The sequence below is a fragment of the Haliaeetus leucocephalus genome, unplaced genomic scaffold (assembly GCF_000737465.1).
Source record: "Haliaeetus leucocephalus isolate CR32 unplaced genomic scaffold, Haliaeetus_leucocephalus-4.0 Scaffold626, whole genome shotgun sequence".
Lineage (NCBI taxonomy): Eukaryota > Metazoa > Chordata > Aves > Accipitriformes > Accipitridae > Haliaeetus > Haliaeetus leucocephalus.
Window position 1 is genome coordinate 6,131,850 of NW_010973062.1, and position 16,252 is coordinate 6,148,101.

At 39.4% G+C, this 16,252-nt stretch overlaps 1 protein-coding gene across 1 annotated transcript in view; it reads right to left on the bottom strand.

Moving 5' to 3' along the window:
* Positions 1-6,107: 6,107 nt before the first annotated feature.
* The window catches only part of FAM155A (family with sequence similarity 155, member A), a 67,687-nt gene continuing 57,542 nt past the window's right edge, over positions 6,108-16,252 (bottom strand). The window contains exon 5 of the mRNA XM_010578347.1: positions 6,108-6,448. Within this exon, the coding sequence (XP_010576649.1) occupies positions 6,153-6,448 (296 nt within the window). The 3' untranslated portion in view covers positions 6,108-6,152. The remainder of the gene's footprint in view (positions 6,449-16,252) is intronic.

Consider the following 16,252-nt stretch of genomic DNA (forward strand, 5'->3'; position numbering starts at 1 on the left):
CCTTCCTCAGTAGATTCTCTTTTTATATCACCAACTCCTATTGTGTACTACACTTCACCCAGCTTAATTCAGGGGTGTATATTCACCACTTATAAGATGCACAAAAGTTTGGTGCAGCAATGCTCAGCGTTGTCCTGACTAAGGACACATTCAAATAAACCTTGCAGCGGTGTATGAAGACGTTATTTCCCTCTGCTGCCTGCTTTATCCCTCTGACAGAAAGTACCTCTCTGGCTTGCTTTGACTCCCTCCACTGCTAAAGTCTCGATGGGAAGGTACGTGTGGCCTGTGTTACAGATGTCTCTGTTGGCAATCTAGTCTTCACCCAGATGCCCCTCATTTTGCACTGGAGTGGGACATTATGTCTTCTCTTCTGCTTATCCTACTCTGGGACAATAAATCCTGGCAAAATCATACAGGGAGGCAGCTGGGAGGGGTAATGTCTGAGCTGCCACAAAGAGCGATTTGTCAACAAACCTCTTGTCCCTTCCGCTGAGATAGTCCTCGGTCTGAGAATAGCAAAAGGATTTGAAGACATACACAGCTCGTAAAATCCTCACCCTTTACTCAGAGGGCTGGTTACAAAGCACGCCTATCATTTTAATCCTATCTCAGGTGTTCCGCTCACGTCTTGCACTTAAAGTACACTAGTGCTTTCTCTGACTTTCCTAACGGGGCCTGACTGAGACTGAAGGCATGAGCAGGGCAAGCACAGTCCGCTCCGAAGAGGAAACCGAGTCATTTTGTGTATGTCCAAGAGACGAACACAGCATGAGGAGAATGAGAGAGTCTGGAGAACGGGCTGAAGGGCTGAAGTCAGCACTTCGAATGGAGCCTCTCCCCTGGGACCCAGGACGGAGACCTCCTGCGCTCCTGACACCCACTGGAACTGCTGGGACGGGGTCTGTGCTGGGAACCTTCTGCAAAAGTCAAGGATTTGAACGAAAAGTTCAGAAGAATAATAACGAAGCTTATAGAATACAGGATAGTGGAATGAATAACTAAATATGTCCCTTCCCCCCAAATTTTTTACTTTTCTTATTACAAAATATATTTCTGCTGCTGAAATTCTGCCTGGAAATTCACACTCCATAGTAAGGAATATAAATACAGTAATTTGGCCCTATTTATTTTATAAGTCTTATCCTTTGGTGGTTTTGTTGTATTTGTAATAATGGTGGAGAACACATATTGGTGTGTCTCTTTTAAGATAGAACTATTTCTATACAGTTCTACACCTACATAAGCATCTTTTTTTTCATCTCTGTTATATTTTGAAGAAGTATAGCTTGTTTCTCAGATGGATTTTCCAAATTGGCCCAGCTCTAGTTTTGCTTTTTTTTAGTTTCATCACTCACAGTAGTTCTCTCTCCCTTCTTCCCCCTCCAGGGACAGATAAAGCCTGTTAACATCTGGAAAAAATGCCGGAAAATACTTGAAAACTTAGAGGTGTTCAGTAAACGTGATTGCTCAGAGTTGTTGCAGAACCTGCAGGCAAATTAAATCCCTCAGTTGAAATGTTATGCGCTCCAGTCCTATTTGCCATCCCCAAATCTAGTTTTAACGAGAACTGTCATATTCAGAACTGAACATATTCTTTTCCCAAGCTTTTCTAAAATACTGCTGTCTCCTGACAGCTGCTGACTGATGACAGAGCCTCTTTTTACCTCAGAAAGGCTATTTAATTTCATCTCCGCAATGACGAGGTTTCTGTTAGTTTGTCCTCTGTGTTCCTAGCTAAATTCTGAAACCACTCCTTCACCAAGCTAATAAAATAGCAGACAACGATAAGAAAACAGAACCATTCACCATTAATTTGCCATCACCAGGCTCTTGTTAAGACTCAGCATCCTCTGTTGATGCACTATGCCCGCGAGCAATTCCTGAGTAAAGACTATGGGACAATGAACCGAGACCTATGTGCTACGGTGGATGTTTTGTGGGTGCATTCCCGTGCCTGTATCGAGGCCCACTGAAGTCAGCGTGACTCTGAGCCCAGCTCGAAGCCTCCCTGGGCAGAGCTTATCACGGGCCTGGGGCACTGAGGGGAGGGACAGTGAAAGCTGCAGTAAGGACCCAGCACCGCCACAGACCCCTTAGGTGACTGCTGACAGGTAGCTTGACGTTTCCTATGACAAATTTGTTTCACTTTCCTTAGAGCTACCTCTACTCTGCACATGAGTTTTGCTTGTGCTTTGGATAGTCGCTTAAGACAGGTTTCACTGTGTAAATTTGCGTGCACGTACATAAGCTGTCTTCAGCTCTCACAATAAGCAGGTAACTTCTGCGCGGAGAGGCAATGCTTACAAAAAGGACATTCATTAGAGCAAATACAGAGAGAGCAGAAGACAACGTCCTTGTCCCTTGCTTTTTAATAGAAGAATATAATTATATAAGCTGAGTGCCACATTGCGTACCAGATGAAACCTGCCATCTCTGCTGTTTGAAATACAGCACTCATTCTTCTTTAATCACTTAGGGTAACATTATTTTTAACCCTCAGGAAGGAATTTCTTGAAAGTCTGCGTTTGGTTTGTATCTATTGTTCCACAGGTTCTTTGGCAGCTGATGGCTTGGTTTCATCATTTATAGAACTAAAACTTCATTCTAACGTTTTGTTGGTTTTGTCTTTAAATTATGGCGTGCAGAAGGACAGCCTTCACCTGCTATATTTTCAAAAAAAAAAGATACTGTCTCTTTAATGAAAAAAAAAAGCATCAGTATAATGTATTACCAAATGCAAATGCAATAAGGAATAACATATAGCTCTAGTTATGTTATATGACATTTGGCTTAGCAGTATTAACATATTGCACAAAATTTGGATTTTCCCTATTGCAGAAAATAAGACGATAAAAGACATGGGAAATTTCTCTCTTCCATATGATCATAAAATAAATATTATTCTATTTTTTTTCTTTTTCATCTCATCAGTCATTTGCAGAAATATTTTAGTACTATTTCTTTGTTAAGCCAGCTCTTTATCATGTATGTGTTAGGCATACAGTACAAGGAGAAATGGAACAAGATGGCAGTTATAGCAGTGGCAAGATGCAAATTTATTCTGGCAAAAAAGTAATATGTGCACAATATCAAGCATGCTTAAGTTTGTGCCAGGAAAACTATTACGAATGAGGAATGGATGGAATGGAATTTTGCATCATACATGATTACGTGTTGCTTAACTTCATAGAAGAGTCTTTGTCTATTCCTGATGTCCCAGGTGCCACCAAGAGAAGCTGCATGCCACACTGCTGGAGTGAAAATGGCAACAGATACCCCAGCAGTAGTCATCTCTGCAACATGACTCTTTGTTTCAAAAACTAAAGAAATAGACATCAAAAAGATGACAGAGAAAATTCACAGACCATTGAACTGCAGGCACTAACTCCAGGTGGGGAAAGGGGGAGGAATTTATGACATCTTGTACTTGTGTAATAATTGAAAGTCTGTAATTTTTTTTTTCCCACTTCATTTTGCCCAAGCTTAATTTGGCTACTTTATGGATGTGTTGATGTTGTCACTGTTTTTCCTCATGTGTCTCTCATATTGTATGACACGTGACTGAGTGTAGCCAAGCAGTGGAGGAGTCATATTTTTCACTGTCACCACCTGAAAACATTGTTATAGAAAAATAAGGGATGAAGAATGAAGAGCAGGAGAGAAGAAAGAAAATGCCTTAAAGATAGCTCTCTACATTAATTCACCATGAGGCAAAACAGAAATAATAACTCTTCTTCATGTGCCAATTCAATCGGGATGAACCAGACTTGCTACTGTATTGGTACAGTGTAAAAATAGATGACAGTGAGTAATGGCGTGAACAAAAAACCATGAGGAACGTCACAGAAATGGATGTTGGATGGCCTTTGCACAGCAGAGGTAGATAAAGGTTATAACAAACTGTTTACTGACCACGCACACTTACTAGAATTAAGAGGTCAGTTGAACAAGAGCTCACCTAGTAAGAGCTTTCTCAGTAGTGTGACTCATCAGCTGTTGTACAGTACCAGAGCACTGCCCAGTTATTGCTCCATCACTTTTCAGTAACATCTCTGTCCTTTCAAAAGTCTACATTCTACCATTAGTTAAGGCTTTTTCATTTGCATTTCTACATTTTTCCCCACTTTTTGCATCAATTCAATATAATTAATACATGCCCCTCTAACAGAAAATAAAATAACTAAAAAGCACCATGTTTTATTGAACAAAATATAGCATGTGCAAGGAAGGGAAGGGAGGAAGTATAGAAACAAACCAGTGCTGAAGAATTTTGCATTAGCTGGTGCTTTTTGTTGTTGTCATATTTGCACAGATCATTTTAGGCTCTTCAGTCCGGGTTGTAGTAAAACACTATCAAAACAAATACTCTTGCAAAATATTTGAGCTTTTGAAGCTTAACATGTGCATCTTGAACCGCTTAAGCAGCATGGTTATCTTCTTTTTGTTTTTCTCCAGAATTTAACAGACCATAAAGTGTATACAAAAACGCATTATGCACCAGTGATTAAATGTTCTTACAACATTAATATTTATCAAGGGGTATTTCATAGTTAGAAAGTAGGTAACTATATTTTATTTCCTAAGACAACATTTCCTATAGTTTTCCTTCATCTCCCAGCTACACAACAAACATCTCTAAAGTGCACTTCCCAAGTGTAGTTAGAGAATAGGAAGGAATGTAAAGTTTTTAAAAACAGCCCTTATTAACTTTTCCTTCCATTGATTCTACTGTAAACTCTAAAAAGCCTTTTTAAAAAGCAAATTCTCATACACTCAGCAGGTGAAATGTTCCCACAAAAATAAAAGTAAACAAATTAAAAACCACCCCAAACAATGAAAAATCAGCAATCATATTACAATCTTTTCTCGACTACTCATTTCCTAGTATATCTTTACTGTTTTTATTGCACATTTATGAAAACGGTTGTCCTATATATTTAAAAAAAAATAGTTTCTTTATCTGTGCTAACACATTCTTGTGCACCCTTAATAACTAGAGTAACTTTCAACAACACGTAGATATTAGAAAAACAATGGAATCAAAACCAAAGGGATACTTTGTATCGTAGATGCTCAAAGGCTTCTAGTGTAATCTTGTTGAGACAAAAAGACTTGGATTTTGGAAGCTCTTGGCTCCCATTCCTTATGGAAAGCTGCTGGTTATGTGACAGCAGGCGAACTCAAAACGTAATTCACAATGAATGCCAATCCTTCACCTCCAATATGAAGGCTTCCCAACTACTCAACTTGCTGAGCATAACTGGTTTTACGTAGCATATCTAAAAAAGGCTGCTCCTGTTCAACTGACCAGTGAGAAAGGACTGGACTTCTTCAAAACGGGTATTGGAGCAACAGTTTGTTATATATTTCTTTACATTTTTTAACTGTCCAATCCCACCTTGTAAGGAGAGCACTTGTTTGTTCAGCTAAAAGGAACCCCCTTCATGCTCCTTTTGGGTTTGCTCAGTCAACTGGTTTGTGCAACAGTGGCAGAGGCACACTGGAATTGTGTACCCATTCATTGTGATTACACAGACAGAAGCAAATGGACGTTGTCTGCGATGGGAGATGGGAAGGGGAAAGGAGATGAATGGTTCCCGTGGGTAAGAGGACAGTTAGGTTTGTTTGGGTTTATTTGTGGTTGCTTTTTTTTCTTTTTTTTTTTTTTTTTTAAATTTTTTTTTTTTTTTGTTTTTGTTTTTGTTTTTTTTTTTTTTGCTATGTCATGGAATCATAGCAGTCATTCCTCTAATAGAAACTGACAGGACATAAAAGACAAAACTATCAGATGAACACACACAATGACTAGAAATATATCGACAGAGAAAAGACTTAATTTAGCTTTGAGAAACCGTCCCAAAAATAAAATCCTGTATTAACAAGTGCAAAAACCAAACAAAAAAGAAACTCCAAACATTAAAACACAGTGTATAAAATGGTGTGAGAAATTTAAGTCACCATACAGCCTTTTAGTCAATAAAAAGCTGTGTTCGTGCGTCCTTGTTGTTTGGGTAGTGGCCCATTCCTTTCATTTTACCCAAAAGGTCATTCAAGAAGAGATCTGAGGGCAAAGCACTCAGTCTTTGCTATTTTTGACTGTAGTCATTTGGGCCTCTTGTGTTTCTATCATGTAAGGTGAATCCTTTCTTTTATTCCTCATTGGTTGAATTATCTTCCAAAGTTGTTATGCCTCCAAAGCCCAGTCCTGTTGAGTTCTGTGCTGCTGAGACTGTAAGTACTGTATGTAAGAGAATTAATACAAGAACACACAGTTTAAGTCTGCTGTTACACAGTCTTGATGCTGATGAAACTGTGAGCGATGTCCTGTGACACATTGTTGAGCCACTTGTTTTTATAGTCCCTTTGGATTGATGATCTGATAATAGTCCCCATCTGACATCACAGCATTCTGGTTCTGCATTGGTTGGATAGTTTTCATAGAGCCCTGTAGGGTAAACACGAGAAAAAATCAACATCAGGCACAAAAAGATTGGCAGAAGTTGGTGGCTCAAAGGAACAGTTAATCGTTTAGTCTAAGCTATCGAATGCACATCTCTGGCTGAGCCTGAGGCCCTCAAACCACTTGCCGTTTTGTATAGAGTCGCTGAAGGGATATGCGTTGTCTAACTGGGAGCAACACCAAAACATCGTTCAACAGAAGTATGACACTGAGCATGCTTGTGTAAAGAAATGGCATTAAAAAGTAATTACTGATGTTTGAATGATAAGGATTTTTGAGGTCTTCCTTTGTAGGAAGTAACAACTAATGATGAAGTAACGAGTAATCAAATGACATTTCCACAGAATTTGAAAGGATCTTGAAATTATTCCTCAGTCTGCAAGCACATACCACTAATATCCCTGTCTATGAAAAGTTAGGCATTAAATAGCAAATAATTGATATACTGACAATAGCGACAATATTGATTGTCAAACCAATACAGATCCAACAGCTCCACAGGAACAGCTTCCAAACAGAGCTGTTCCGAGTCGACCTGTTTACCCCACCTTAGCCGAGTTCTTCCAGCTGGGGTGTTCTCTTCGGCATATCCCAGAGGTGAGAACAATCTTTCCTTACCATGCAATAATTGGATCTCTTGATATTTCTCACTATACATCTAGGCCATTTCTGCCTTTGGAACGTTACTGAGTTACTCAGCCCGATCTGATTACGAATTTTTGAACAGTTAGAGGAGTTCTGTCTTTTCCAAAAGACACAACTGTCCTTTTGGAAATTGCCAATGCTGTCTGCTCTGTTATATAGGAGAGTAACATAACCAGAGTGTTCTGTTTGCTTCTCACATATTTTCTTTTCTGACAAATTAAAAGAACCTAATTAGGCTGTTTAACAAATAGTCAAATGCAAGAATGTCTAACAAAATGGGCAAGCACCTTTTCTCCATTTAAACTGATCTTGGAACAAATTTGGCAGTAAATACTCTATGGTAGTGCTAGGTTTTATAAAAAAAACCCCACCTATCTGTGTTGAAATATTAGGATAAAGATTTTGAAAGCAGCTACATAATTTCTCTAATTTATAAATTAACTTTACTTCTTGGAACAAGAATTGCATTTTGTCTAAAGTATCACAGCAATGATATTACTTTCAAAAAGCAATGCCTACAAGTCTAGGCATAACAGTTTTGGGTCCAGGCACCAGACTGCTTGTACTTTGTGAATAACATGTAAAGAAAAGCAGCACACCTTAAAATAAGATAAAACTGAACTCTTTCATTCCTACTTCCATAATATTTATCTGCAACTAAACAAAAAGTACAGTAGGTATGCTGAACATGTTAGAATGCACATTAAACCTAGACTGGTACTTTTTTACATAGCTGACACAACAGTCTACTATGTTATACATGAGTCCAAATAAAGTTGCATCTATTTTTGGATTTAACCAAGTCTTTAAAGGTACAGGAATGAGAACAGCTTCCTTGATTTCTGTAAAGTCAGGGTTTACTCTGTAGGAAATCAGGCCATTTTTGCACCTATGTAGTCAGATGCTTAAGGCAGCAAACCAATGCTTGAAAATTATTTATTCTCTCTCAGATCATCACTAATTGTACTTCATACTTTTGAAGAGATTCTGTTACATTTTGGAACTTGTGGACAGTTGTTTATTGCAAGTGTAATAAAGCAGTCTTATTGCTAACATCCTATTTTCTGAGACCCATCTTTTGGCGTTTGTGTGCATAAGAATGTTTTTAAACACGGTAACGAACAGGAAGTGCCTCCCAGAGCAGGTAATTACACAATCTGTGCTGTGACTGCAGTAGCTCCAACTGTTAGCGGTAATTGAAGAGCCACAGAGAATGGTTAATACTTTGATCCCACTGAGGCTTGTTTACTCTTCAAACTATTTTTCCTGCCTTTCTTGTTATAGGAAAACCCAGACTTCCTTTGAAATCAAAGCCTGTATATACAAGTTGGCAATCATAAGGTATTTAAATAGTTTGTATGCACTTACTGAATTATAGATAAATTGAAGGCAACTCCACATTCGAAGCTGCATTGAACTTGTTCCTTAATGCAAAATTACATTTCCTCTTTTTTTCAATTCAGCAATTGAATTTAGGTTATGAATTTGCAGTTACATATTTAATAATCAATTAACTACAGAACCACTATTCATATGACAGTTGCAGTACATTTAGATAAATTCAGTCAGAGCTTTTGCACTGAAATAATAAAACTTTATGACTGTGCTTCACCACATACTTGTTTGTAGCCATAAGTATCAGTTTTGACCCCTTGGATCTAATCAGTCAGTCTACTCAGACAGAAGGCTACAAACCCGTGACTTGCCAGAAAGCTTGGAAAGCTGGCTACATCAGCATTGGAAAATCAAGGAGAAAAAACCTAGTTTGCTCTTTTATCAAAACATTTTATATGGACACAGAGTTTGGGATAAGAAATAAAAAGCATCAGTTCAGCTTATAGACAACATTACTCTGTAATACTCGGATGTTCGTTAATTGTATTTCTCAGACTGACTTACCAACTGTTACTGGCTCAAAACATACTTTGCTTTTCACTTTTCACTTAAAATTCGCAGCTCTGGATCTCCCTTTCCCAACTTTTCCCAGCACTCACCTATATTTCACCGGCAGAAATCTCAGTGCATATGGAGGTTCTTGGACCTTGATCATAATCAAGGATGTAGAATTTGCCAGGATACTTTTGGTATCAAACCATTCTCCAGACAGATATGCTATCACTCACAAAGGTCATGTAAAAGCTATCTCTTTGCTTTTTAACCAGATAGTTTTTTCACATGCAGAAAACATTTTGATGATCAGCACAGCAGTTATATCTGTAGGGAGCGTGTGTTACTAATACTGATGCAAGAATTAAGGCTACTCATTTGACTGAGATTATGTTAATGGATACATGACTGTAGATAAATCTAGTGTATCCTGTTCAGCTGAATCATACTGAATAAGGTGTGACAGCATGAGCATGTTACTCACTTTGTGTGGAAACAGCTTTGGGGGAAAAACAGCAAACCGCAAATAAGTTCTTATACAAAGATTAAAATCACAAAGACTGTCTATGGATGCATGGTCTGCTGACCAGCTAGATCACCAGCTAACTCAGAGAATGCTCCGGTTTCTGTTGAGCACTTGCATTTCTTTTGCTCAGGAACCAGCATGCAAAAGAGGTGGTTGCATTTCCACAGCTCACCGCAACACTTCTCAGGATGTGTCATGCTTGTAGCTGGATCTGTACCTGCAGCAGCTGGTCTGGGTTGGCCCACTTCTTGGTTTCTTTGCTGCAGAAAGAGCTATGGAGCCAGAGTACTCTGCGTCAAAGGAAACTGGCCTGGTAGATGTACCTGTTGTCGTTGCTGGATAAGTATTTTGGAAAGCCACAGAAATAAACCAGATCTTACTGTATGTTTTTTCCTCATTTTCTTTCTGTAGAATTCTAATCTGTGGTCCTTTTTAACACAGATTTCTGATTATTTTGAGAGGCATACCAAGCTTCTTGTGCTTGAAGAAAAGGCCGTGAACTAGAAGAAGAAACCTGGTAAGTAGCTGTAGTATACCAGAATTTTTGAATGCTCCATTTTATTGTGAAGCCCAAAGTAAATAATGTCTGCCAAGAGTGATCCATCCAGCAGTGACATCATTGTAACAGTGAACGCCAACACTCTGCATGACATTTCTCTTTCTGGGGAATTATTTCTGAGATTTCAGTATTAACATTTCCCAACTACAGAAGGCAAGAGAACACATTAGATATTATATGACTAGATTTCGCTGCTTGCTTACATCTGATCTGCAAGCCAGCACTCTTCGATCTTATCCAGATGGTCCTCTCAATTTCTAAATTGCTGTGTCTGTGACACATTATGATGCTTCTGTTTAGACATGTATTTTATACCGTTCATATTATAAAAAGTAATAAAATGAAATGTAGAAGAAGGCTTAAAGAGAAATAAATTATTCTTTAGTCAAACAGATTATTCTTAAACTGGTGAATAAGGCTGTTCAGCTCTTTTGAAAAGGCTAATTTCCATTTTGGACTCCATTACAATGGTTGGAGGAAATCTGGGTTGCTCTGTTTTAATTTTGTTTTGTCACTATATGTTGGTGACTATTTTAGATAGTTGCCTCTGGGATATTTTCCTGTGTGTATGTGTCCACATTCAAGAAAAATTCATTGTGTTTCTTCACCATGCATGGATTCTTTTTCCCTGAAATATTTACAGGACCAATTTCCTCCTGTTGGTGTTATCCCTGTAAAAGTGACTGAGCTGCTGCAGGTCAGAAAAATAAGTAAATAGCTAACTCTCAAGGCTATGTTTTATCTCTGCTATGTTGAGATACAGTATAAGGGTCCGATAACTTGCTTCTAGCAAGCATTTGACTTTCCCCAGCTCCCCCTCCAGTTTTGCTTCTATTATATACAATTTTTGATCAAAATTATTTACTATTGTGACATGAAAGGAAAGAGTCATACATATCTAAAAGTACTGTGTTACCATAGAAAGTTGAGGGATATCAATAGGTTAATTGCCTGAGGCTTTTTATGGAAGAACATTTGCAGCTAATAAACTTATTATGATATGAGACCTCATTCATGGGAAAGCCCCAATATTCTAGACTAGAAGAAAACTACAGTCAAAAAGATTAGCCATTTAGTTGACAGATTCTGCTGCAAAACCATGTCAAATTTTCCTTGCAAGCAGATCCATAGCTAGTAACTATTTAAACCATGCTTGTCAAACAAAAATGGGATTTATCCTGCTGTCTGTGTTAGCTTAATATTCTGATATTTTAGGACTTACTAAGAAGTGTAGGCAGGAGGCAAATGACACATTATTATGAGTTATTTTTAGAGTAAGAATTTGGATTAAGTATATAATTTTTTTTTTTAGTTTGCCAAGAACAACATAAAGCAGATTGAATTCAGAGATTTTCTCTTCTTGAATTGTTCTACAAAGAAAAGATTGTGATGCATTCCATATATCAAATTTTCTCAAGGAAATTGCTTTTCAAATTGCACTGAAATCAGGGCATCTCTTTTGAAACAGACACTCTATAGCTAAACCTGCTGGTGAAACCCAGGCACACATTACTCCTTGAGAGGAAGCTGCAGTTTAAAGAAGTGTTCCTAATACTTTTGTTGAGCTTTGTTAGTCAACAAACTCTTTCTACAGATTGGTGAGAATTCTCTGTAATAATTCTCACTATGTCCTTAGAAACATTAGTGTGTGCTATGAAACATGATTGAGTGTTCTGGTGAATACTCTTCTTTACTCTAAAGGAGGAGGAGTTTCTGAGGAAGTATTACTTTGCATGGATCACATAAAAATATGTTACTGATGTTTGCCAAAAATTGATATATGAGAGAATATTCACACCATGCATTCCAAGCAGCTGAGGTGTTGATTGGAACACATGAAATTAGGAGCCTAAATTAATATGAACCGAATAGAAAGATATGAGTGATTCAAAGCACCTGAATCACCTGCCCACTCACCTCTTCTCTCCCCTTACTTTCTCTTTCTACACTGAAAAGTATCAGAAGTGTGTTCAGCACAGGAAAGCAGACAAATTTGACTCTCCTCCTGGTGATAGAAGACTCGTTCTGACGATGCTGCTCTTAGGAAGTACCAGAGGGTGCCATGCTGGTTTTGGAAGAAGCTGATGCAACGCATCTCTGCCTTATTGCTGCTCACTACATTCCCTTCCTTTCCTTCACAGAGGAACTTAAGTGCTCCTTTAAATTCCATGACATCTATTGTACAGGCAAAGAGCGTGAGAACATGGCTGAGATTTCCTGCCTGATACTTGCTGCTGGGTGACGGCCCTGTTATGCCACAAGCCACAAAGAGACCGTAAGTCTTGATCAATACAAAGAAAGCCCTTAGCAACACAGCTAGCCCTAATTCTGCACTCTAAAGTGGTCCAGACTTGGCACACGGATAGCAGTTTTGGGACTGTACTCCCAGCAGCCAGAATAGGCTACATCTGTGTTAACAAGTAGTTTGGGGCAAGAGGAGAAGATCTGTATAACGAAATAGCTGGTGCTGAGTATCTTGTGTCAACCCTAAATACATTTGGAGGGTTTTTACCTCACTCTAGCTCTAGTCTAATTCTGTAGACTGTTTGTGCATTAGTGGTTGGGGGGTACTAGGTATGGTCCTGTAGCACATCTCCTAGTTTACTTTAATCCAAAGGAACCCAGTTTGTATCCTCCAAGACCTCTCCCCAGTGCAAGTCAAACAGCAAGGAGTATGAACAGGAGATTTGCTTCAAAAGTACATTCCTGAACTAGATTGCTAATGTGGATGCAAGTGCAGCGTTGGTCTTGATGGCATATCCCGGCTGCTCGGGGAAGGGCCGTGTGTACGGAGGAGAGGTGATCTCTTCTCCCCTCTCTTTGGGCAACTCGGCTGATCATTTGGTGAAAACTGAGCTCTCGTGTTTTCTGCGTTGTGCAAACTGCAGGCCTGAATGGATAGTTTTGGCTGTGAAGAAAAAATTTACGGCTTCTGCATCCTCTTTCTGTCTCCACTGGGAGATGGCAGCAAGACAAACAGAAACAGTTCATGGGCTGGACCAGTCCCCAGGCCAGCTGCTGGACCACGTTACTTTGGAAGGCATGGGAAAAGCAGGAGTTGTGAGTCATTACCAGTCTCTTCCCAGTGCTCTGTACATAGAGTCATACAACTTTCAGCTCTCTTTTCACACTCAGAGAACATGTGTGAAAGAAATCTTCCACATCTTCCATTCACATTGGGGGGAAGAAAAGGAAAAGATGGCTACATAAAAAACTTCGCCTGGAACTTTGCACGGGACTCACTCACTGTAATCTGCCGCGTGTGTGTATGAATGCCTAAACACCACTATTATCTCCCTTAAATAAGATTTTGTTTTGCACAGGCAATTCTAGACATCTGAGCTGCAGAAAGAAACATTAGATGAAACCACTGGAAACTTTAATCATATGGATATAAACTCTGAATGTCTAAACTGAAAGCAACCATTCAATTTTAACAAATATGAAAAACAGTATGTTCCGGAACAGCACCTGATGGAAAGAACGAGTTCTTTCCTTCTATTTCCTAGAAGAAAGCGGGGAGAGGGGAACACAAACTTCTTCCTAGCTAACTGCATGTTTCCATAATCAGAACCACACTGTGATTCTGATTGTTTTGATTAATCTCCCAAGCACTTCCTCTTGCACTGCAATGGTCTCACATCCTCACATGCTTTTTTACAAAAGACAAGTTCTGGTGATAGACAGCTAGTGTAGCATCCCCTCTGCTTTTCCCACTATCTACTTTCATTGGAGGTAATCAAGTAAGACATTCTCAACATTCTCAGGCTAGAATACTTCTCACTTATTATACCAGTCCTTCAGGAATTTCCAAGAAGTCATTATTAATCCATATTATAAACTACAACTTTTTTTTTTTATTTGATGGTGTCAAAGATAACAATAAATGCAAAATTTCTTGGGAAAAATAGCCAGTCCTATGCTGTTTTCTCCTCACGTGGGCCTTCCAGGGAAGGATAAAACCTCTGTTATTATTTCTTCTTATAACCTCCAGTACTTTTTTTTTTTTACAGCCTCCAACCTCGAGAAAACCCTGCCCTGAGAGAAAAAAAAGTATGTGAGTTCCCTGTCCACTGGTGCCCCCGTGGCCCCGCTCCCAGCAGGCGCTCGCCACTGCGGTGGGATGGGGATGGGGTACCGCTGCGGCAGCTCCTACCGCTGCGGCAGCTCCTACCGCTGCTGGTGACATGAAGCCACACCAGCCTCTTATTTAACTGCAACTGGAAAATGGCCCGTAATATTTGTATGTACATCCTGCGCTCTGTGCTGTAATCAATATCAAATAAAAACAGTATCACCAGTACACCTTTTCCTGTTACTTGCCTTCTGCTGTGTATTGAAATGTTTTATAGAAATCAGTCTTCTGTCTTTCCATTAACCTAGATCTTTACTGGATCTTAGAGGAAATAGTCTGTTACCATGGAGTGGATGAAGGGAAGCCCTTCTTATAAAACTCTTGCTTCTAAAACATTATTAAAGAAAATCAGAATCCACAAGTTCTTGAAGTTTCTCAGAGATGAATCATCCTATAAGCAGAGGGGGTAATATTTTTTTGTCCAGAAAATATTTTATAATTAACAGTGCTCCTTAGTTAGCCAGGTAGTCTTTCATTAGTTTCATGGGGGAAAAAATCTCATACTGACATAACCCAATTCAGTTCCTGCTGGCTTTCTCTGAAAATGTAACTTGAAATTTCAAAAACGGACCTGTAGCATTTCTCTCCATGGGATGCCATAGGAGCCAGGAGCAGCAGAGATATTGAAGCCTAATTTAAATGACTGACAGGCTGTGGCAAAATGCCATTCATGAGGAAACCCTGAACACGAAGTTTGCTCCTGCTGTGTTTCCTGTAGCAAAGCTTAATGGTGACCAGCTTCCTGGTAAACTTAGGTTGAACAGAGACACCAGACAACCAGCTCTAGCACCTAAATATCAAATAAAAATACCTTTGGCCTGACTCTTTTGGGGTTTGCCAATGAATTTCACCCAGCCCAGGAAGAGCAGGATCAGTAACTAGAAATCCCAGAACAGGTCTGCCAGACAGGAGCTCAGAGAAAGCGAAGCAGGAGAAGACATCCCCCATGACGTGGGTGGCCTGCTTCCAGTTGCTTTTCTGCAAATGGAGTTCAAGGTAACTGTCAAGCCACAAGCTATGCTGAGGTAGAGTATGTTGTGTGCTGTTGAACTCACCGTACTTTGCATGAAATAATTCTGCCTTCCCTAAACTGCAGAGAAGTGTAATTCTTTAGTCCCACAGCAGATACTAATTTCCCGTTGTTTAGTGGCAGGAGGTGCTCTTACGGTGAGCTGCTGATTAATAGGAGGGTGACAATGGGCCTGTGTGCCAGGTAAAATCTGGATTTCAGCCTCGTACCTCTCCTCAGCATCTTCTCTTGCACACAACTACCCAGTGTCAGCGTGCTGACTCCTGTGGGTCTGTGAACACAAGCTCTGCTCTGCTGATGCTGAGGGTCTTGAGAGGACAAAATGTTCAACCAAATCTCAGCTAGCGGACTGCTGAGATGAGATTCGGGTCACCCTGGTTTTAAGTGTCCGCAATAAGATCCTGGGCACTGACAGCAGCTACAGCAAATGGAGAGGAGCCAGCGCTGTTAGCTCGTCAGCTCCTCAGGTGCAGATGCCTACTTAGGTTGAATTAAATAGCGCTCAGCTCTACTGACTACACCAGATCTTCAGTGACTCTAGTGAGAGCTTAGTCATAGAGTTTATGTGTAGATACCCACGCTACTAATGCCTGCACTAAAATGAGTTTAATCCTCCCCTAAATCTGCTTTTCATCCCAAACTCAGAGCTACTGACTGTCAGTAATCTTTGCAAAGTCATCTATTTTGTCTGTTTTAGGAAGGAATTTGGACTTGGAGATATTCTAGGAAAATGAAGAGGTGGATATGTATTTCCTGAGAGGTTTTCTGAAATAATTACTAAGATGGTTTTATTTATTTTTTGTTTGTTCTTTGCCATTGTGTGTGTAAGTGCGTACACACGCGTATATACATGTATGGACACACACATATATTGTATACATGTTGTAAATAAAAATGTCCTAAGTGTCTCACTTTAGCTTTTACTGTCCTATCTTGAACTGGAAAATAAAGCTCATTTGCTTGCTGTGTTTGCATATTGGAAGGCTATTAATATTTATGAAATGCAT